The sequence below is a fragment of the Ruditapes philippinarum genome, unplaced genomic scaffold, assembly GCF_026571515.1.
Source record: "Ruditapes philippinarum isolate M1 unplaced genomic scaffold, ASM2657151v2 ctg148_1_1_1_1, whole genome shotgun sequence".
Classification (NCBI taxonomy): domain Eukaryota; kingdom Metazoa; phylum Mollusca; class Bivalvia; order Venerida; family Veneridae; genus Ruditapes; species Ruditapes philippinarum.
Window position 1 is genome coordinate 332,555 of NW_026862686.1, and position 23,468 is coordinate 356,022.

At 32.3% G+C, this 23,468-nt stretch overlaps 2 protein-coding genes across 2 annotated transcripts; both read right to left on the reverse strand.

Moving 5' to 3' along the window:
• Positions 1-1,349: 1,349 nt before the first annotated feature.
• LOC132719878 (sorbitol dehydrogenase-like) lies at positions 1,350-9,960 on the reverse strand. Its single transcript, XM_060703827.1, has 8 exons — positions 9,826-9,960; positions 9,226-9,390; positions 8,571-8,730; positions 7,132-7,250; positions 6,393-6,458; positions 5,470-5,645; positions 2,585-2,706; positions 1,350-1,560 (listed from the first exon to the last, which is right to left on the reverse strand). The coding sequence occupies exons 1-8, from the start codon at positions 9,911-9,913 to the stop codon at positions 1,404-1,406; spliced, it is 1,053 nt and encodes a 350-aa protein (XP_060559810.1). The 5' UTR covers positions 9,914-9,960; the 3' UTR covers positions 1,350-1,403.
• A 2,261-nt stretch (positions 9,961-12,221) lies between these two features.
• Positions 12,222-23,403, reverse strand: LOC132719886 (RNA-binding protein with serine-rich domain 1-like). The gene is made up of 6 exons (XM_060703841.1): positions 23,259-23,403; positions 19,883-19,969; positions 15,359-15,517; positions 14,046-14,281; positions 13,248-13,395; positions 12,222-13,019 (listed from the first exon to the last, which is right to left on the reverse strand). Exons 2-6 carry the CDS (start codon positions 19,957-19,959, stop codon positions 12,917-12,919), a joined length of 723 nt encoding a protein of 240 aa, XP_060559824.1. The 5' UTR covers positions 19,960-19,969; positions 23,259-23,403; the 3' UTR covers positions 12,222-12,916.
• Between the last annotated feature and the right edge of the window lie 65 nt (positions 23,404-23,468).

Below are 23,468 nucleotides of genomic sequence, written 5' to 3' on the forward strand. Positions count from 1 at the left end.
TTAAAGTTTTTTGTAAAGTCAAATATCTCAATTATTGCTTGAGATATTCAATTGAAACTTACAATACTTATTTATAGTAACAATGTTCATCAGATTGACAAGTTGGATAACTCTGCCTACAATATTGACTGAATTATGCCCCTTTTTAACTTAGAAATTTTGTTTAAAGTTTTTTTGTAAAGTCAAATATCTCAATTATTGAAATTTACAATACTTTTTTATAGTAACAATGTACATCAGTTTGCAAAGTTGCATAAATCTGCCTGCAATATTTGCAGAATTATTTGCCCCTTTGAAACTTAAAAATTTTGATTAAAGGTCTTCAAAGATATTTACTTGAAACTTTACACATGTACGCCGGGTCATAATTGAAGGTCACAGCTCAAGATTCATTACTCTGCCATGTATTTTGACTGAATTATGCTCCCTTTTGTACTAAAAAAATCTCCTTTTCTTGGTTAAGTTTAACATGCAAGTTTTGCATATCTCTGAAACTATTAAAGATACAAACTTGAAACTTCATATGTATATTTGTGGTCATAAATAATGATCACTGAACAGCACTCATATCTGTGTCATGTATTTAGGCTGATTTATCTCCCCCTTTTTTACTTAGTCTCTTGGTTAATGTTTACATGTAAGTTTTACATATCTCAATAACTATCAGAGATTTTGATTTGAAACTTCACATATGCATGAAGGGTCATAATTGTATGTCACTGACCAAGTTCCATAACTCTATCTTGCATTTAGGCTGATTTATCTCCCCTTTTCTACTTAGTCTCTTGGTTAATGTTTACATGCAAGTTTTACATATCTCAATAACTATTAAAGATATTTATTTAAAACTTCACATATGCATTTAGGGTCATAATTGTAGGTCACTGACCAAGATCCATAATTCTATCTTGCATTTAGGCTGATTTTTCTCCCCTTTTTCAACTTAGAAATTCATGGTAAAGTTTTGCTTGTAAGCTGTTATCTCCATAACTACTGAAGGGTTTGTGCCTTTTTTGGGACAATTTTATGCAGTCATAATAATAAAGCAGTGATTTAATTGATGAAACATCTTAATAACAAGCCTTTGTACCTTTTCGGTCAATTTTATGTATTTGTAGGTAATAAGCATTATTATACTCAATAAAACACCCTTGTGACAACTTTTTTGAATAGTCGAGCCTTACTATCCTCTGACAGTTCTTGTTGTGTGATAAAGCCATCCAGTTAGGGTGATGAAGGTTGGTGGTTTTTCTATGATGCCTCCATGACATCACAATTACAGTGGTGGTCTTATGATTTCAAAGTCTTCAAAAGAAGAAAGAAACAATATTTAAGGACAGTATTTACATGTGTGAATATTTATTCTTTAATTGCAAACAAAACAGAATTATGAAGATGTTTTTTCACTGATCACAATGTATGATGACTTTCATTGCATTACTGCTGGGTGACTTGGCTGTTTTAAAAGCTTCCACTGTTTCCAGTAGAGGAAAATGATGAGTGACCAATGACTTCACATCTATAGCACCAGTTGCCACAAAATCTAGGGCAGCTGGATAACTGAAATATGATTATATATGAGCTATATCAAAACAAATCTATGATGGAAACTGATAAAGGCCAAGAGAAATCTTTAGATAAAAGAGAAAATGTAACATAGATACAGTAAAAGAATGTTAAATAAATAATAAGATCATATTTTATAACAAATACTTTTTTGTTAGAATACAAGTTGCACCAACATTTGAAGTTCATATGGCAACTTTCTAGCAAGAGCTCAGCAGTCCCTTGATGCACTACTTCAGGTATGGGTAGCTACCTTAGTTGTAACACCAACTTGTCTGAAATCTAGCTTGTAAGCTTCATCACATAAAAGAGTTCAGGGAGTGAAACCAAAGATGGCAAATGTTTTGTGAGTGAATATAACCATTGGCCACAAAAAAAAAACGAACTTAAGAGTGACATTTCAATCTTCCGTGTAAATAATGTAAAATGAGATCAGGCTAGTAACATACCGTAATTTACATCTTTCCAAATAATTTCTGTTCCAATAATGAGAAAGAGTGTCCAATTTTAACAGAAAATCACCCATACTAATGTTTGTTCAGTATATCCTATCACCTGCAAATTCCGTTTTAACATGTACTTTGCAAACTTTTTGAAGATACATTTGTACACATTTTCAAAGTGGAAAGACCAACATTTTTATTCGAATATTGGCATTTTTGCAACACTGACCTTAAGCAAAAGCTTATTTTGAGGAAGAAAAAAAACCTTATTAATAAAAATATCATCAATTACAAATGTATAAAATGCATATCCTACAATTTTGAAACATTTCACAAGCATTGTCTATTGCTTTTTTCAATATTAACCTTTAACCAAATGAATTTATGCAATGTTCATTTGGGGATGATTAACCAGGCTTAACGGATTTCAATACAAAAATACAAAAATTGAGCAGTCAACAGTACAGAGTCTGTTCAGACTTCACGGAAGTTCAGGCTGGCAAGGCTCCGTACAAGTGGCAAAGACTTATCACTTTCAATTCCAGCAAACCAAGGATTATTAGACTCAAATTTACCAGTTGGCATATCTGAACAGTCCTTTAATATCCACTTCTTTAGTAGCTGCTATAGTGTATGGTATAGTGACATCAAAAGAGCCCCTGCCAACCATTACAATACTGCCTCCTGGATAAGTTGCCTGGAAAGAGATCATCATTATAATGGAATCAGTGGATGGTCACTAGATGTTGTATATTTTGGGACGATTCGATGATAATATGAATGTGTATTCCATAAAATAGTCACTATTAAACAGAATGATCAAGTATTTGGTGGTATAATTATGTTTTTGATTGAATGATTGTGTACTTCATGAAATGATTGTGTATTTCATGAAATGATGGTGTATTTGATGGAATGATGGTGTATTTGATGGAATGATTGTGTATTTGACAGAATGATTGTGTACTTGATGATATGAAAGTGTATTTGATGGAATGATTGTGTAATTGTTGGAATGATTGTGTATTTGTTGGAATGTTTGTGTATTTGTTGGAATGATTGTGTATTTGTTGGAATGTTTGTGTATTTGATGGAATGTTTGTGTAATTGATGGAATGTTTGTGTATTTGTTGGAATGATTGTGTATTTGTTGGAATGTTTGTGTATTTGTTGGAATGTTTGTGTATTTGATGGAATGTTTGTGTAATTGATTGAATGATTGTGTACTTCATGAAATCATTGTGTATTTAATGGAATGATTGTGTATTTGTTGGAATGTTTGTGTATTTGTTGGAATGTTTGTGTAATTGATGGAATGTTTGTGTAGTTGATGGAATGTTTGTGTAATTCATGATGGAATGATTGTGTATTTATTGATGGAATGTTTGTGTATTTGATGGAATGTTTGTGTATTTGATGGAATGTTTGTGTAATTGATGGAATGATTGTGTATTTGTTGGAATGATTGTGTATTTGATGGAATGATTGTGTATTTGTTGGAATGTTTGTGTAATTGATAAAATGATTGTGTATTTGTTGGAATGATTGTGTATTTGATGGAATGTTTGTGTAATTGATGGAATGTTTGTGTAATTGATGGAATGATTATATTTTTGATGGAATGTGTGTGTATTTGTTGGAATGTTTGTGTATTTGTTGGAATGTTTGTGTTATTGATGGAATGTTTGTGTAATTGATGGAATGTTTGTGTAATTCATGAAATGATTGTGTAATTGATGGAATGATTATATTTTTGATGGAATGATTCTGTAATTTATGAAACAATTGTGAACTTGACAGAATGATTGTGTACTTGATGACATGAAAGTGTATTTGATGGAATGATTGTGTATTTGATGGAAAGATTGTGTATTTGACAAAATGATGGATTCAAATATGCTTTTAGAAACCATACTTTTGATTAGACAGCAGCACATTATAAATACATTCAAACAAATAAATTACATCTTGTTAACAAGAGGGCCATGATGGCCCTGAGGTTGCTCACCTGTATATAGGCCCACGGAGCGAGGCCAGTTTAAACCCCAGGGCTTTTATTTGAGCAAACTCGGAAGACACCCATTAGACGATGTTTCATGAAGTTTTTACTATACACATATAATGAAAAACAATGACCTCCCCCACCCCCCTGGCAGGGCTAATTTTAACCCAAGGGCTTTTATTTGAACAAACTTGGTTCACAAATATGAGAAGATGTTTCATGCTTAATATCTAAGCTCTAGCTCGCTGGGATTTTTAAAAGAAGATTTTTTAAGTTTTTACTATACACATATACTTAAAAACAATGACACCCCTGGGGCGGGGCCAGTTTTGACCCCAGGGCTTTTATTTGATCAAACTTTGTAGACACTTAGTAGAAGATGTTTCATGCTTAATATCTAAACAGTAGTTATTTGGGTTTTTTCAAAGAAGATTTTTATGTTTTTGCTATACACATATAAGGAAAATCAATGACCCCCGGGGCGGGGCCAATTTTGACCCCAGGGCTTTTATTTGAACAAACTTTGTAGACACTCCCTAGAAGATGTTTCATGCTTAATATCTAAACTCTAGCTATTTGGTTTTTTTCAAAGAAGATTTTTTAAGTTTTTGCTATGCACATATAAGGAAAATCAATGACCCCCGGGGCGGGGCCAATATTGACCCCAGGGCTTTTATTTGAACAAACTTGGTAGACACCCATTAGAACATGTTTCATGCTAAATATCTTAGCTCTAGCTCTTTCAGTTCTTTAAAAGAAGATTTTTTAAGTTTTTACTATATGCATAAAGGGAAAATCAATGACCCCCTGGGGCGGGGCCAATTTTGACCCCAGGGCATTTATTTGAATTAACTTTGTAGACACTCATGAGAAGATGTTTCATGCCAAATATCTAAGCTCTAGCTCTTTGGGTTCTTTAAAAGAAGATTTTTTAAGTTTTTACTATATGCATATAGGGAAAATCAATGACCCTCTAGGGCGGGGCCAATTTTGACCCCAGGGCTTTTATTTGAACAAACTTGGTAGACATTCACTAGAAGATGTTATATGCCAAATATCTAAGCTCTAGCTCTTTGGGTTTTTTAAAAGAAGATATTTAAAGTTTTTTCTTTCGGTTGCCATGGCAACCAGAGTTCTGCATGGAATTAAATTCTTTGAACAATTTTTAAAGGTGACCACCAAAGGAACATTCCTGTGAAGTTTGGATGAAATTGGCTTAGTGGTTTATGAGGAGATGTCATTAAAAGTAAAAGTTTACGGACGGACGGACGCCGGACGAAAAGTGATCACAAAAGCTCACCCTGTCACTTTGTGACAGGTGAGCTAAAAAACATTACATTTCAAATATATAAAATCCATAACCATCTTTCCTAAGGCTGCACATATTTCAATTAAGGATAAATAAAGTAAAAATTATGCTGCAGAAATTACATGTACATAAAACAGTATTTTACTTACATATATGGCTGTTCTAAAACTAAAATCTACAGCACTACATTCTATACTGACATCAGGTTGACATCCCATAGTAGCTTCAATTTGATTGGCTAATTCTTTAGGGTCATCTGTATTGACCTTGATCACATGATTAGCACCTAGTGACTTGGCAACAGACAGTCTGTTATCTGATATGTCTAAATTTTTAAAAGAAGAAATAATGTTTTTACTATATTATGAGGGCAATATTAACAAATTTCTAAATATCATGTTTGTATAGAAAATTATGATTATCATCATTAATACTGGTCACTTGTTTTAAAGCAGCTCCTCTTTCCCCTGAAAATAGCAGATACTTTTACTTAATTTTCAAACCCCTGGTAAAAGCCCGCTTTAAGACCTAGCATTGTGATTTCGACATTTTCCTGCCATTTTGTTGCCAAAACTAAACCAATGCGATGACACGGAGTGATTGACAAAAAAGGTAATTGCCCAGCTATACCTGGCCCATCCCCAGAGTTGGATGAGCCAATGTTGTAAAAAATGTTTTGTGCATTAAAATAAAACCAAGAACACACCAATCTTGCATTTGCTTATCTAGAAATATTATGGCTGATGGGACAGGGTAAAACATTAAATAGAGTCAATCACATTCATTCAAAATCAGTGTTTTAATTTGTTTATACTACTTTGTCATTTTAACTTTGTTAAATATGATGACTGATCTGTACCAAGACGTATATTTGCTCAGCTGGGCACTAGACAATTGTAATTTCGCCTTTCGCTCTGCAGGGTGCCAGGTGAAAAGCTGCAAATGTGACCATTTTGTCTTTCTTTCACTACCCGGGATGCCAGGCAAAAACACATAAAAAGACATGGCATAAATCAGCCACCATAGTTAAATGATATAGATGCAACTAGCTTTAAATTGTTTTTGCACCTACCCGTAAGAAGTACAGATGCAGCTCCCATCTGTTTAGCTACCATCATTGCCAGAATACCAACTGGGCCTGTTTATGAGAGAAAATGAACACACAAGTCTTCAATGTATATATTTTTGTATTGAATGTTACTGAGAATTTTGGCTGTTTAATCCAATTTTTTCTGTACAAGTAAATCTGCCTAGGCAAGAAAACATGACTCAGCAAGGCAATATGATGATAAACTCTTATAAATTCTGCTTAAGCCAGAAGTGATTAGTCTTTGCCACCAGTATTGAGCCAGGCCAGTATGCACTTAGATGTCCAGTCTAACCCCGAGTCTCAATTCTGTCAGTTTATACAGAATTTATTTTAGTTTGTGCTGAAAGCTAAAAAGCTAACAAACACACTGAATTGGCTCTATACTGTTGATTAACCAGCTTTAATTTTCATCTTGACATTCCTAAAATTGATATGGAAAATTCCAAAAATGGAAGCTGGACAAGTCCAATTTAAGAAATTCAGAAGGTTAAGGATAAATAATTTTATGTTTCAAGAAAATAATTTTTAAATTTTGTTGAAAAGAGATGTTCAATCTATAATTTTCATCTTAATATCCCTAAACATATAAATGGAAAGTTCCAAATATAGATGCTGGACAAGTCCATTTAAGAAATTAAGCAGGTTATGGGTTAACAATTTATGTTCAAGAAATTAATTTTTAAATTTTGTTGAAAGGAGATGTTTAATTTATTGGCATTACCTGCTCCACATATGAGGACACGACTACCCGGACCAACATTTCCCCTCTTACAACTGTATAACGCTACAGCTAGAGGCTCTAACATGGCACCTTCATCTAAACTGACATGATCCGGTAGTCTGCAGAGAAAAACATAAATCATCACTTAAATAACATAGTATCCATAAAATATTGATATGAATTTAGTAAACATCTAATAAATCATGCTTGTAAAAATTTATTTGAATAATTTCTTTTTCTTTAATTTTTCAAATTTTAAAGTGAAAGTTAAAATTTTACGTAATGATTAATTATTTCATTTCATAATCAGTTCTTACTAGTTTTCAAAATGCTAGACATTACTAGTTTCTAAGTTTTTCAAAATTAATCATTTACAACTCACTGAAAAATGCACAAGAACATTGTACATGTATAATGATACAAAACATGATTTTGGAATACAAAATTTTGATCTTATCTGATCTTCAAAACACATATGAGCCGCGTCACAACAAAACCAACATAATGGGTTTGCGACCAGCATGGATCCAGGATCCATGCTGTTCGCTTAGAAACCTAATAACAAGTAGAGTAACTGATAGCAAACAGAATGGATCCTGATCAGACTGCGCGTATGCGCAGGCTGATCTGGATCCATGCTGGTTGCAAACCCATTATGTTGGTTTTGTCGTGACGCGGCTCATATTGTTAAAAACATCACAAATGTCAAATTCTTGGTTTCTTTATTTCAATATTTTTGCTTATTAATCTTTTCTTTTATCTGTGAAAAAAAAAGAGAACACATTGCATCTGCATTTTGATTAGCGATTCTTTTTCCAAATATATGTAGTAAAGGCTATAAATAAGCATAAACATAATATAGGTAAGAGTTTTTTAGTCAACATTAATGAAAAAAAAATCAGTCTGACGCAACCCTGTCACACAACAGATTTAATGCAGCACACCTGCAGGTTCATGCTAATTTTCATGAAAAGTTTGAAAATGTATTAAAAAGTAAAATATTGTTAAGTGAACAAAGAAATTAATTTACACATAGCAAACAGCACTTACAAGGTAACCCATGTATATTACCAAAAAGAGGTCAAAATATTAGCAAAGATAGCCCTTACTGCATTACTATGGTGAAAAATACATGTACGGCAAATCAGTCATAAATTGCTCATTACATGAAAATAATTACTTTTTTACTGTTCTTAAAAATCAAATGCATTTTTCTCAAATTGATTTTAAAAGTTATCTGAGTCAAGCTTTTGTGACTTAGAACTATCACTGAAGTGGCAATTATTTGAATCTTGGACTGAGTGCATTTTAAGGATAATATTAAATGAATCATGTGTTAAAAATTCAAATTATCGAATTTAAAAGGAACAATCATTACATGTAATTTCAACCACTTAGTATTGTTAAAAAGACATAAAAAAAACAACTAGTAAACCTACTTGAAGCAAAAGTCTGCTGGGTGTTTGTAGAATTTACACATGTTACCATGATCAGGGGGCGTGGCACAGAAGAACACATCTTTACAGAGGTTATAGCGGCCAGTTTTACACAGGTGACAAATACGACACGGAACACCTGGCTCTATGGCTACTCGATCACCTGAAATATCGATACATAACAGTGTTAAAGTACCATACTTATTAATCGTCACCTTAGAACAATAACTGTTTAACTCCTATTAAATTTGGAAGGACTTAACCCCTGATGATTTGCTTGATGATGTTTTGATGTATTTAAACACATTGTTAAAATGTCATATTCAACTACATTAGCAGATTATAAGCTATTCCAGCAGAAAACCTACATGTAGATAATTCATACACAAGTAGGCACTAAAGTAGAACCAATGACCTCTGACCTATGATATGGTAGCAGTATTGCTGCTCTGGATCACAAGTTCAGTTATGCTTCTATAATTTTGGAATTCACACTATATTTTTAGGGGCAAACAATATAAAGAACTTAAGTATTTACCCTTAAATTACTGGTATGTAACAGTAGAAATAGAAAGTTTTAAAAATGTGTATTTTAACCAGAATGAATGTATTATCAAGTAAATTTTAGAAGTTTTTCTTCTTTATGTACTGTACCTACCAACTTTAAGACTTTGCACACCAGGCCCAACTTTCACCACTGTCCCTGCAGCCTCGTGTCCCATCACCATTGGAGCTTCTACGGTAAATCTGCCACATTTGCCCGTCTGCCAGTACTTTATGTCAGACCCACAAATACCCACTGACCCCATAGATAGCAACACTTCTGTTTAAAACAATCCATTCTTTTATAACAACAGATAAAAAAATATTACCTCATTCAAAGAAATAAGTTATTTAAGCTTTATTTTTCTTTTGGCCAAACACATGTATAAAAATTATTTTATTGATGATACAATTTGATGATGTAAATTTGTGTTTATCTACATTTTGGCCAAACACCTGTATGAAAGTTATTATTTTCTTGAAGATATCATATACTGATGTAAATTTGTGTTTAAGCTAGAGAAAGGCTTAGTGAACTGTTAATTCATTGATATATAAATCAACAATAACATACAGTTGTTTAATGACAGGGTTGTATTATGGTACAACCTTGAACTTTAATATCTTGGTATACAAATCTAATTATGTTAAAAGGCATGTTTATGCATTTATTATACAAAACTATTTCAAAGATAATTAATCAAATCTAACTTACCATTATGGCCAGGTTCAGGTACAGATATTTTTTCAAATCTAACATCTAGTGGTCCATGTAACACAGCTGCTAAATTCTCCTCAGACATTTTGTTAGTTTAAATGTGAAGTGTCTTAAAGCAATGTTCAAGATAAGATCATGTACTGTAGAAAGTAGTTTTGTACATGGATATTAAAGAGATAAAATGTAGGTCATCTTATAAGATAATGTTTTAAATGAGATAAATTGTGTCAATCCAAGATATAATTACCAATGTCCCAAGCCTAATTAATTTGGCAAAATGGGTTTGACCCATTTTACAGACTGTAGGTTAAACAGATTGGAAATAGACATAGACTGTCCAAGAAAATTCGATGTCTATTTTATAAGTCTTTATTTTTGGGCTACAATGTCCAGGAAGGGACTCAAACACTGAACCTCTTGATCCCTTGGTCTGCAGAATGATAGCCTCTTATAACTTAACCATGATTGAAAGTACATGTAGTTAAATAAAATATGGGATATGACTGCTTATGATTATTTTATAGCCTTGTCTACAAACTATCTTGACAGCCTTCATACATATACAAGGATTTGATTAAAAACTTGTCATGATACTAAATATAGAAATTATAAATTTCTGCAAAACATCACCTTCATGTTTTAATTGTAATTAAATTGCAGAGGTGGTGAAATATATACCAAGGAACAGATTTGTACGACAGTTTTATAATATTTCAATCAATGAAGTTTTCAAAGCATAGAAACTTTAATTTCATATACAAATGCCATTAAAAGTTGATGTAATTCGTCCTTCTGTTAGAAAATACAAGCAAACTTAATATCATAATTCAGTTCATGAAGCCTTAGAAGAGTTTTTAATAAGTAACATATTTATTCAATTTGCCAATGCATTAAAGAACGTGCATATTTTCTCAGTAAGATAAATGTTGGGCCATCCTAATAAGGTCAGGAAATGAGCAAATTAATTTTTCATTTTCATGCTTCTTCTGGATTTGTGTAATGGATTTGCCCTGCTTTGAATCTGGAACAGTCCATTTTATGCTCTAGGGATTTCAGAGTAAAAACACAAAACCTTGAATTTGTTTGTTTCATTTTACGCCTTTTCCCAACAGTATTTCAGTCATATAGGCGGGTAGTTTCCTAACCAATGTTCCTGGAGAGGTACACCAGTACTAGACTTCCTTCCTCCGCGCTAAACTACCAAAGCATCTCCCGGGGATCGAACCCCCGCCAGAGAGGTAACTGGATTAGAAGTCATTGACTCTAACCCCTCGTCCACGGAGGCGGTAAACCTTGAATTACCAACAGTACAAAGGGGGTCTTCATATAAGCTTGCTCTACACAGTTTGATTACAATATCTCATTATTGTCCAGACACAATAGTTTTTATTTTTTGCAACAGTGACCTTGACCCAAGGGGGTCTAAATGCAATACCAACTGGGGTCTTCATATAAGCTTGCTTTACAAAAGTTCGATTACAATATCTCATTCATAAATCTAGTTATTGTCTGAAAACCATTTTCTATTTTTAGAAATAGTGACCTAGACCTTGACCCAAGGGGATCCAAATGCAATACCAACTGGGGTCTTTATATAAGCTTGCTATACCCCATTTTGGTTACAATATCTCAATCCTAACTCTATTTATTATCCGAAAACCTTTTTTCTATTTCTAGTAACAGTGACCATGACCATTACCCAAGGGGGTCCAAATGCAATATTAACTGGGGTCTTCATATAGGCTTGCTATACACCAAGTTTGATTACAATATCTCATTCCAGTTGTTGTCAAGAAACTATTTTTCTATTTTTAGTAACAGTGACCTTGACCCCAGGGGGTCCAAATGCAATACCAACTGGGGTTTCCACATAAAGACTAAGGTTGCTATATTCTAAGTTTGATAACGATACCTCATTCCAAACTCTAGTTATCGTCCAGAAACCATGATATGGACCGACCAACAAGCTGACTCCTATACTATATACCCCCTAAACTTTGTTTGTGGGGGTATAATAAGACTTCTAAATATTAACTTGATGGGAAAACTAATCAACCAAACTGCTATGCATATCCCTTCAGGTTCAAACAAGAAATGTCCAAAACATGCAATATCTGAAATTGTGCAACTTAAGCACATGGAAATTTGTTGCACTTAATATAAAAAGAAATCATTGATATGAACTGAAGGGACACTTGAAGACAATACGACTTGCCCTGTACGTCTTAGAAATCAAACTTCATTTGTTAATTATTCATGTTTTTTTTGTAAGTTGTGGATAGATGGAAAATAGATTTTTACAAACTTTTATGTACAAGAGCAAAGGTCAGTCAGCAACCTTCTATGCCTCAAGTAACAAAATATTTTTTGTTAAAAAATAATCAACAATAAAGAAGTTTTCATGACAAATTTTATTTGCAGATGAAAAATTTATACAATACATAATTCATACACAAGACAATTATTAAAATTAAATTACAAAATTGCTGAATAATTCAAAATGATGCTCTCAATGACAAATGAAATGACTATGCTCCAAATGAAAATACAAAGCATGAGGGTGTATCCCAAATATATCTCAAATTATAATAAAGATTACCTTGGAAAAGCATGTATCAATTATAACATATCATGTACTAATAACATAATAAATCATACCAAGAAAAATCTTACAAACTTAATATGGCTTCTTCTATACAATCTTCTATATTCACATTTCATCACAATTTCAAAGAATTATGCTCCAAATGAAAATACAAAATGGCATATCCTAAATTATACAAAAGATTACCTTGGAAAAGCATGTTTGAATTATAACATATCGCTGCCTAATAACATGTTAAATCATTCCAAGTCTGTAAAATCTTCTATACAATCTTTTATATTCACATTTCATCATGATTACAAAGAATCATTCTTGCAAGTTTTATACATATACACTATTAAGAGCATGCTCGTTCACGCGCTTTTTGTCTAAGTCCATCAACTATTGAGCTGCCAAAAGTTTTTGTAAAACAGTCTGATTCAATTCACTCAAGTGAACAACTTGTAAACTTGACAATGAAAGTCATTATATTTATCACTGGTCTCATCTAGAAGAGCTGGAGCTGGATCGACTGTAGCGACGACGTCTGACGGGAGATCGACTACGTGACCGTCTTCTCTGTGGTGATCTTCGTCTTGGAGGTGACCTGAAATTTAATTAAGTACATGTATATCAAATGAATGATAACAGTTAATTTATAAGTCTAAAATTTTGTAAAAGTCGGCCTTTATATGTGCTTTGTAAAATTACTAAAAGAATTCGAAAGTTGAAATTCACAACTTTATTCATGAAATCCTAAAATTACATCATTGAAATTTTCAATATTTATACAGATATACATATAACAAATTGGTAAAACAGAAACTGCCCATACCTTCTGTCTCTGTACCTAGGAGGGGAAGGTCGCCACCGCCCTGGAGGTCCGCCTCTCCTGTTTGGTAAAGGACTCCGTCTGGCTGGACGGGGAGCTGGCCGAGGTGGTAACACTGTCTGTGCAGTTACTTCTTGACCGTCTATTTGACCTGTTTATATAAAATGTACTAGAGGCATATAAAATTTGTTGATTCAAGAAGTGAGTGAAAAAAATCTACAAATATTTTAATTTAATATCTGTCTTTTACATTCTTGATAAACAAAGAAATAAATAATATATTGATAAAACAGATGCTGTTGTTTTTATGATATCAGACAAATGCAATTTCAATATTTTCTTTATTTTGCCATCCGAGACCACTTAAAAGTTTGCATTTATGACAGTACTGAAGTATTAATGGGGAACTTACAGTTTACTATAGAATTAAATTTTATAAAGCTATATACCTGCTGCATAAAGTATAATTCTGATTTTGAAAAAGATTACTTCCAAATTGCTTGTTCAAAAAAAAATAAGGTGGTATATTTTTAAAACTTTAAAAAGCCTTTGAGGCATATAATAAATCAGTGCTCAATGGTTAAAACCGTACTTAAAATAGATGCATAATACTTTGTTCCAGAACATTTTATACTGTTTGCAAACAATATTCATATGTGTTCAATGGCAGAGTCATATTATGTTACAACTCTTAAAGAATCAGCAATAAGATTATGGAACAATATAATTTTACAATTGATATATTTTATAAACATTTTTCGTAAGATTTAGCTTTATAATCTTTAATGTACTCTTAGTTACCTCCATCCATATGTTTCACAGCTTTTTCTGCTTCTTCTGGGGATGCAAAGTCTACATAAGCAAATCCCTTGGAGAAATTGGGGTGTGACCTATCAGGGGGCATCTCTAGATGCTTAATTGTTCCATAGACAGAAAATATCTCTTGTACATGGTCCCTTGTTACGTTCCTCGTCAATTTTCCTACATGTACCTTTGTTGGACGAGGGGTTGGGCTCCTCTTCTTTCTTTTAGGGGACCTGCAGATAACAAAAGATGAAATGACAAAGGTGATAAAAACCAATTGTCATGTGAACTAATATGAATGATTATTAGCCAAACCAGAGCTGCCAACAGTACATGTTGAAATAAAGTTAAAATTCGTCCAAGAGTAGCCACAAGAATATACCACAGAAAGCTCTGAAAGTTTCTGAGTCTTAATATGCTCCTTAACATCATTTCCTTAACATTATATGTCAATTTTCCATTACAATTAAGAGAACTTCCAGCGAGTAAGGTTTGCAAATATTCTTTAATAGCGGTCATTATAATATTGAGATACAGATAAAACCTAAAGCATACTGACTTTTTAAGGTGTATACTTGCACAAATTTTTGGGCCGCAGATTGAGATTGAATCGCAGAGAGGAACTACACCATCCATTTTAATTTCTCATCAGATCATTTATATTGATGTCGAAGATAATAAAACTGCATGAATCAGTAGAAAATTGACAGCCCTGTTTAACATACCATCTAATTATGACAATTAATAGTTATGATCCAAAATTTTAAAATCAAAATGTGGTTACAGAAGAATACAATATGTCTTTATAAACAGCAGTTAATATTCTATATATGTTGATAACATCATAATTCTTAAATAGAAATTCTTATTAATTAATTAAACTGATAAAATACAGAAAATTATAAAATCTTTGCGGCAGCATGCCTCCAGAGTCATGCTAATTTTCATGAAAATTTTGAATATATTTAAAAGTAAAATACTGTGAAATGAACAAAGAAAGTTATTTACACATTGAAAACAGCACTTACAATCCGCGTAAAGTACCAAAAAGAGGTCAAAATATACATAAATATCTCTTACTGCATTAGTAATGCAGTATAATTATAGTAATTGATACTGCAAAATCAGTCATTAATTGCTTATAACATGTAAATAATTAATTGAATATTGAATCTTTTTACTTTTCTTAAGATCTTAATGTTTTTCTAAAGATTGAATTTCATGAAATATTTTGGCTCATCTGGAGGCGTGCAGCTTTAAAGTAATCATTCATTGTAAATCATAATTCTGATTAAGGAAATAACACATACTCTCCTGACTTTTTCCTTGCCCTATTTCTTTCCCTACTTCTGCTACGTCCACTGGTAGATGATCCACTAGAACTTGAACTAGAAGATCTAGAGGAGCTAGAGCTTCCAGAAGAACTACTGCCAGATGACGAGGACCTTGATCTGCTTCGTGATGATGAGCTATTTAATATAAAATATACTCAAATTAAGCAAGTTATAGTACAAGAGCTGTCCGAGGAGTAATGTTCCACTTTTTCTCAGTTCTGGATAAAAGACTGCACATTTTCTGAATAAAAAGATATGTTCCCAGTTGAACTTAAAGTGACCTTGACCTATTGATATAAAAGGAGGCGTGGCAGCCTCGCAGGCAAAACTCATCATGATGAATCAACATAATATAATCAAGTTTCAATTTCACTATTGAAATTATTAACCAAAAACACAAAAACTTAGCTTTAAGGACGCATCCAGGTGCAAATTCTTGCAAAGATAACAGGCCCAAGTGTCCTTGACTTGAAAATGGGAGTGACAGATAGACCTCCCTAAGCCAAGCTCATCCCACATTAAGTTTCAATGTAATAGCTAACAATGCTAAGTGAGTATTAATGACAAAAGTTTGCTTGTGGATAAAATAATTGGACTCATTAAATTTGGGGCTTGTAAAATACTAACATGTATGCAACATTTGTAACAACTTAATGATGAATTTAACTCCCAAATGGCTATAAAATCTTAAATGTAATTTATACAATGCGAAATATAAAGTCAGAATATCAATTCCATCTAATTTCTAAATTCATAAAATAACATACTGTACATGTATGCCTGCTAAAAGACATGAAAATAGAGTATTCATAAAGATAGTATGCAAAATAGGGTTTCTTAATCGGACAAAAATCATAATCGATCATCGAAAATAATCGAACAACCTTTTTCGATCAATCTTCGATTATATAATCGAAACATTTATGATAACAAAGTAAATATGTACAATGCACATATCATGCTTTAATATTTATAAGAATTCCATTAATATTCTATATTTTGTGTAACTTACCACTTAATCAACTGAAATAAACTAGTTACTCATGCTTAAGTTCATCCTTGAGTAAAATATTTTAATCAAATAAATTCATTATATCTATGAAATTATTATGTCTCAATTCCAACAAGAGCCACCGCCGGGCGGGGGCAACGCTCGACTTTTTACTTTTTCTAAACACAAACATAGAAAGGTTTGAACATATATTGATGTTTCCTTTTTATAAATTTAGTTGGTCTGTCTTGTCACATTAGTTTTGTTTATATATTTTGTATATATATGAATAGAAACATTAAGCATATTTCTAAAAATAGCAACAGTACGCTATTTCTAAAAATAGCAACAATGACACAATTTCTAAAAATAGCAACAATGACGCAATTTCTAAAAATAGAAAAAATGACGCAATTTCTAAAAATAGAAAAAATGACGCAATTTCTAAAAATAGAAAAAAATGACGCAATTTCTAAAAATAGAAACAATGACGCAATTTCTAAAAATAGAAAATAAAATGACACAATTTCTAAAAATAGAAACAATGACGCAATTTCTAAAAATAGAAAAAAATTACGCAATTACTAAAAATAGCAACAATGACGCAATTTCTAAAAATAGAAAAAATGACGCAATTTCTAAAAATAGAAAAAAATGACGCAATTTCTAAAAATAGCAACAATGACGCAATTTCTAAAAATAGAAAAAATGACGCAATTTCTAAAAATAGAAAAACATGACGCAATTTCTAAAAATAGAAAAAATGTCGCAATTTCTAAAAATAGAAACAATGACGCAATTTCTAAAAATAGAACAAAAATGACGCAATTTATAAAAATAGAAAAAAAATGACGCAATTTCTAAAAATAGCAACAATGACGCAATTTCTAAAAATAGAAAAAATGACGCAATTTCTAAAAATAGCAACAATGACGCAATTTCTAAAAATAGAAAAAATGTCGCAATTTCTAACAGTAGAAACAATGACGCAATTTCTAAAAATAGAACAAAAATGACGCAATTTATAAAAATAGAAAAAAAATGACGCAATTTCTAAAAATAGCAACAATGACGCAATTTCTAAAAATAGCAACAATGACGCAATTTCTAAAAATAGAAAAAATGACGCAATTTCTAAAAATAGAAAAAAATGTTGCAATTTCTAAAAAAAGGAAAAAATGACACAATTTCTAAAAATAGAACAAAAATGACGCAACTTCTAAAAATAGAAAAAAATGACACAATTTCTAAAAATAGCAACAATGACGCAATTTCTAAAAATAGCAACAATGACGCAATTTCTAAAAATAGAAAAAATGACGCAATTTCTAAAAATAGAAAAAAATGTTGCAATTTCTAAAAAAAGGAAAAAATGACACAATTTCTAAAAATAGAACAAAAATGACGCAACTTCTAAAAATAGAAAAAAATGACGCAATTTCTAAAAATAGCAACAATGACGCAATTTCTAAAAATAGAAAAAAATGACGCAATTTCTAAAAATAGAAAAACATGATGCAATTTCTGAAAATAGAAAAAAAGACGCAATTTCAAAAAATAGAAACAATGACGCAATTTCTAAAAATAGAACAAAAATGACGCAATTTCTAAAAATAGAAAAAAATCACGCAATTTCTAAAAATAGCAACAATGACGCAATTTCTAAAAATAGAAAAAAATGACGCAAATTCTAAAAATAGCAACAATGACGCAATTTCTAAAAATAGAAAAAATGACGCAATTTCTAAAAATAGAAAAACCTGATGCAATTATATACATGTATATATATGTATATATATATATATATATATTTGATATATATATATATATTTGATATATATATATCTATATATGTATATATATATATATATATATATATATATATATATACATGCATATATATATATATATTTATATATATATATACCTGCATATATGTATATATATATACACACACACATTTATATATATATATATATATATATATATATATATATAATACATATACTATACATACACACACACCAATAAATGCACAATCTGAGAAAATTCAGTAATATAACCTTCAAGGTCAAGGTCATTAAAGAGCCCAAGCAAATTTGGGTTTGATAAACAACAAGGTCTGGTCCTTAAGAATGTTCTGTTATAATATGAAGTTTATCCCTTCAAAAATAGCAAAGTTACAGTCAGTTACTGCCAAAACAATGAAAATTTCAATAATTTGACCTTCAAAGGCAATGTCATTAATGAGTGAAGGTCAAGGTCTTTCGGTATATTTTTTAACAGTTATCTTTGAAGATTATTATGTTCAAGTTTGAAGACAATCCATTCAAAAATAACAAAGTTACAGCCAATAATAGCCAAAAAAATGAAAATTTCAATAATTTGACCTTCAAAGTCAAGGTCATTGATGAGTGAATGTCAAGGTCTGACTGGTTATTTTTAAGGGATATCCTTGAAGATTATTATGTTCAAGTTTGAAGACAATCCATTCAAAAATAACAAAGTAACAGCCAATAACAGCATGAACAAGCAAAAATTGGACTTTTAACCTTGAAGGTCAAGGTCATTTATGGATGAAGGTCAAGGTTAGTGTGGTCTACTGAAAGGTCTTGTCCCAAGGGTTGTTGTGGCCAAGTATGAAGACAATACACCAAGAAATAAAAAAGTTATGATCCAGGTACAAGTTTTCGGACGGCAACGGCAACGGCAACGGCAACGGAGACGGCAACGCCGACCTGACTATAACAATACCTCTACTTTTTTTTTTCAAAAAAAAAAAAGTCGAGCTAATAAAGAAATGAATAAGCTATGTATGGGAACAAGAGAAGTTGGTCATTAATAAAAATGCCAGGTTTTTTAAAGTCACTATATATTTATATTGTAACCACCTTTAGTTTAGTGTGTAGAATAATTTTATACATATCTATTCTTCTTTGTTTGAAGTCAAAACATGTTTATTTCATATTTACAAATAGACTGTGTAGCAATTTTCTAATTTCAAATTTGAGCATAATATGTCTGTAAACTAGAATGCCTCACTGTCAACTATTAACCTCATGGTCACCAGTATGCTTTCTCATTCATTTTAATGAAAATTATTGGGTCAACCAAAGCTGGCTTTAGTTTAAAGTGTTGTTATAAAACAACACTTCAGTAACAGCAAGAAGATAAATAACCGATGATCGATTATTGAACTTTGTATTCGATCATCGCTAATCGGTCCTATAAACGATCAATTTTCGATTATACTCGATCATCGTTAAATCCCTAATGCAAAACAATTTTTTCCCTAGTAAGTACAAGAAATATATTGATTAAATATACTGCATGATTATGTGATACAATGGCCAGCTCCAAATTAGTGCTCAGGACAATTTCTGAGTCAACATTGTTATGTGCATCACACTTCTTAAACATTTTGTCAAGTAACTTCTTGGAAATACACAGTGACCAGTGCTTCAAATTTAGGAGGGTAAAATTGATAAAATACACAAGTTGAATTATACCTGCTACTATCCGAGCTTGACGACGCAGTCCGCTTCTTTTTCTCTGTCTTCTCAGTTTCTCTTCCACGATCAGGCATCTTGATTTATCTTCAAAATAAAGAACAAAACAATGATCTATTTATAGATTTATATATATTTATTTTATTTATTAAAAAAGTAAATGTATATACAGTGTTCAATCTAGAGCATGCCCCATTGGCCCCCTGAAAACAGTGTTTATTCTAGGACGCACGTTTGCGCGATTCACGTTAGTATTTCACAGATCGCGCACAATTCAAAATCACAATTCAAATCTATAAAAAAAGTTAATAAAATTGTAAAACTTCTATCCCGCATTATATTTGGTTGTTTTGTTTACATTTACACCGGAAACCGAAGGGAGGTAACTGTAAGCTAATTATAATAATTTAGTACCGTATTACGGTATGGTACTGGTTACAGGAATTGACGGAAATTAACGGAATGTTCCATACAACCGGAACTAATGTGCTGGGTCTGACAGTTGGGCGCCATTTTAGTGTAGTAAATAATCAAGAAAAATTAGGCAATTCCTAGCTTGGCTAAGATGTAGACGTGAAAGGTATCTCGATTGTTTGTAGTATCAATCCCTTTATAATCAATCGTGACAGTTCTATAATAATTTGTTTTCGTTTAAAAATCAAGGGGGGACAACTTTTGCTGCCTTAAATAAATATTTTCGTTTTAATTATTTCATCGGTTGAATGCCTCGGTGTAATGCAGACAATTTAGCGTTGGCAGTTTAAATTGGCACCCCTTGATTTTGAAAATCCCCCATTTTTTTAAATAAAGGGTGGAAAATCACCCCTTTTTTGAATTCCTAGAATAGAGACTGGAAAAGACTGCCAGCGCAAAACAAATTCAACTGTGGGCCCCGACGGGCGCACTCGGAATATAATAGGTTTCTTGTGAATAATATTAATAAATACTGAATTAAAACTGAAGGTTCAAGAGAAAAACAAAAGCATGTGGCAATCGGTAAGCTTTTAAAACCTCCATCGCAATGCTCTCTTGGTCTTCAAATTGCCACCGGGTCTGTAAATATTATGCAGACCTATTCCTCATAAGGTAACTATTACTTAACTATTACTTAAATAAAGTGTTACAGTTTATATAAATTTATGCAAAAAATATTGTCAACAAGTGTTAGTTTTTAATCAGAAATGGTGTTTGAAAGCAAGGCTCCGTAACTGTTCCTTGAGCTTCGGGCCACTTTGTGGAAATTCCGTTTCTATTTTTAGAAACTAGTTTGTCATTGCATGAGTTATCGTTCTTTAAATTACACCCCTAATTTTTGGGGTGAATACCAGACTTCCCGAAAGTTAGAAAAAAGTGTCGGACATTCGGTCTGACAAACCATGAAAATCTGTCAGACCGGAACGAAATCTGTCAGACCGAATAAAATTAATCAAAGTCAATGGGAAACTTTTCGGTTTTAATTTTTTCGTCGTAAAATCGACACAGTCTGTACAGCGCAATTTTCATCTCCTCCCTGTCATACACTAAAAATTCACGGTCCTGCTTCCATTTTTCATTAAATTTTGTCTCAGGTCTATTCTTTTCATCCTTTTACTGCTGTTCTGGGCACTCCTCTGACGTAGATTTACGTTTTTTCCCAGGTTTGGCATCTTTAGCGACGCCATTTAGCATACATGCGACTGGGATAAAAGCCGGACAGTCGGACCGATCCGGTAAAAAAAAAATCGTCGGACCTAATCAAAATTTATCGGACATCTCCGTCGGACCTACGTATTTCGGGAAGTGTGGAATACTAGGTGGCGTTTCAATCGAAAAATTGTATTTCCCCAGGCTGTCGATTTGCCGAACAGAGGCACATAAACAAGAGCTGTCCGTAAGACAGCGCGCTCGACTTTTTTATTGCTTGCCAATAAAAAAAGTTTTTGCAGTAAAAGGCAATACAAGAATCTCTGTATTTTTAAAGTGAACAATGGCCATGAGCATTAAGATATTTAGTGAAGAATTATTTTACTGAATTGTGTGATACCCTTGAACACTGCAGCAAAGTTTGAAATGTTTAAGTCAAAAGAGGGCTGGTAAGAAAGAAAAAAAAAACTGAGTTGAGCCTTAAATAAATTTAATAGTATTAAACCCACTTTGAGAGAATAAGGTATTTTTACGTCACTCAGAACACCTTGGTAAATGACATAATAACATAATTTTTCAAGAAATCTATGCCATAAGTTGACAGTTAAGGGCCATAATTCAAATAAAATCTTTGACAGAATTACCTTCTCCTGGACATGTTTGGGAATCATGATTGTAAACAAGTATTCCAACTTTCAAATTAATATCTCAAACAGTTCAGTCAAAAAGTGGACTGGTACTAAAAACTTAACCAAGATTGTAAGTCGATAAAAGGCCTTAATTTTTAAAACAAATCCTTGACAGAGTTACCTTCTCTTGCGTACAGATGGGGGTAATGATGTGAAATAGCATTAAAAGTTTTCAAAGCAATATCTCAAAGGGTTAAGGCAATAAGTGGATTTTACCCATATTCAATGTATTTTCTAAGTCAAAAAGGGGCATAATTCTGTCAAAAACCTTGACAGAGTTATGTCCTCTTGTCTGTTGATGAAGGTCGTGATGGTAAACAAGTATGGTCAGTTTCAAAGCAATACCTCCAATGGTTTTGAAATAAAGTGAGGTGGTACAAAAAACTTAACCAAGCTCAATACACTTTCTAAGTCAAAAAAGGGCCATAATTCTGTCAAAAACCTTGACAGAGTTATGTACTCTTGTCTGTAGATGGAGGTTATGATGGTGAACAAGTATGGTAAGTTTCAAAGCCATACTTGTAATACTTCTGAAATAAAGTGGGGTGGTACGAAAAACTTAACCAAGGTGTGACGCCAACGCCGACGCCGGGGCGAGTAGGATAGCTCCCCTTTTCATAGAAAAGTCGAGCTAAAAATCGACAGACTGGAACCCAGGCTAGGATCTCAACCTTAAGATGAGGGATTTAAGGTTGCCTAACATAAAGATCAAATAAACATGATTTCAGACACTTTATTACTTGCATTTTGATATGCCTTTATTTTATTCTCATCGACTGGACATTAATGTTGGCAAACAAATTTTTAGCCGTCTTTTGTTACTAGTCCGAAGACTACTCCACTTGGAATGAAAACAATTGCATTGTTTTCGTTATGAACCAATTATCTTAGGCCTGGAATTTCATTTACCTAGATTCAGTCCACAGTACAAATCTGCCGTATTCAACTTTTCGATTGATAAATAACTTAGAAAAAGGAAACTTTTTACTTTCGGTGTCGGAATTAAACCGGCATAACCTGAAAATTGTAACATAAATCAATTTACATCGCAAACCATCACTTACTCAAAGTTAAAACATTGTAAGATGGGAATCAAAATAATTGAAGCGTTCTAGATAACTCAGATTACAGTGGATTCTCAGATACCGTCGTAGGTATTTCGTTTGTTGACAAACAAACGTAAGCGGAAACGGAAATAAAGTAACTTAAATTACGAACGTCAAACCAATACACGAAATGGTAAAAAGATATTTTTCGAGATTTGAAATCTCGTT

What these genes read in the sequence shown, in the direction of transcription:
- LOC132719878 (XM_060703827.1), bottom strand. Translation starts at nt 9,913, where the DNA reads ATGTCTGAGGAGAATTTAGCAGCTGTGTTACATGGACCACTAGATGTT. An exon ending in TGCATCTGTACTTCTTACGG is followed by an intron (nt 5,646 to 6,392) that starts GTAGGTGCAAAA and finishes TTAAAAATTTAG; the next exon opens with ACATATCAGATAACAGACTG. An exon ending in GTTTTAGAACAGCCATATAT is followed by an intron (nt 2,707 to 5,469) that starts GTAAGTAAAATA and finishes ATCTCTTTCCAG; the next exon opens with GCAACTTATCCAGGAGGCAG.
- LOC132719886 (XM_060703841.1), bottom strand. Translation starts at nt 19,959, where the DNA reads ATGCCTGATCGTGGAAGAGAAACTGAGAAGACAGAGAAAAAGAAGCGG. An exon ending in TGTGAAACATATGGATGGAG is followed by an intron (nt 13,396 to 14,045) that starts GTAACTAAGAGT and finishes TTATATAAACAG; the next exon opens with GTCAAATAGACGGTCAAGAA. An exon ending in CCTAGGTACAGAGACAGAAG is followed by an intron (nt 13,020 to 13,247) that starts GTATGGGCAGTT and finishes ATTAAATTTCAG; the next exon opens with GTCACCTCCAAGACGAAGAT.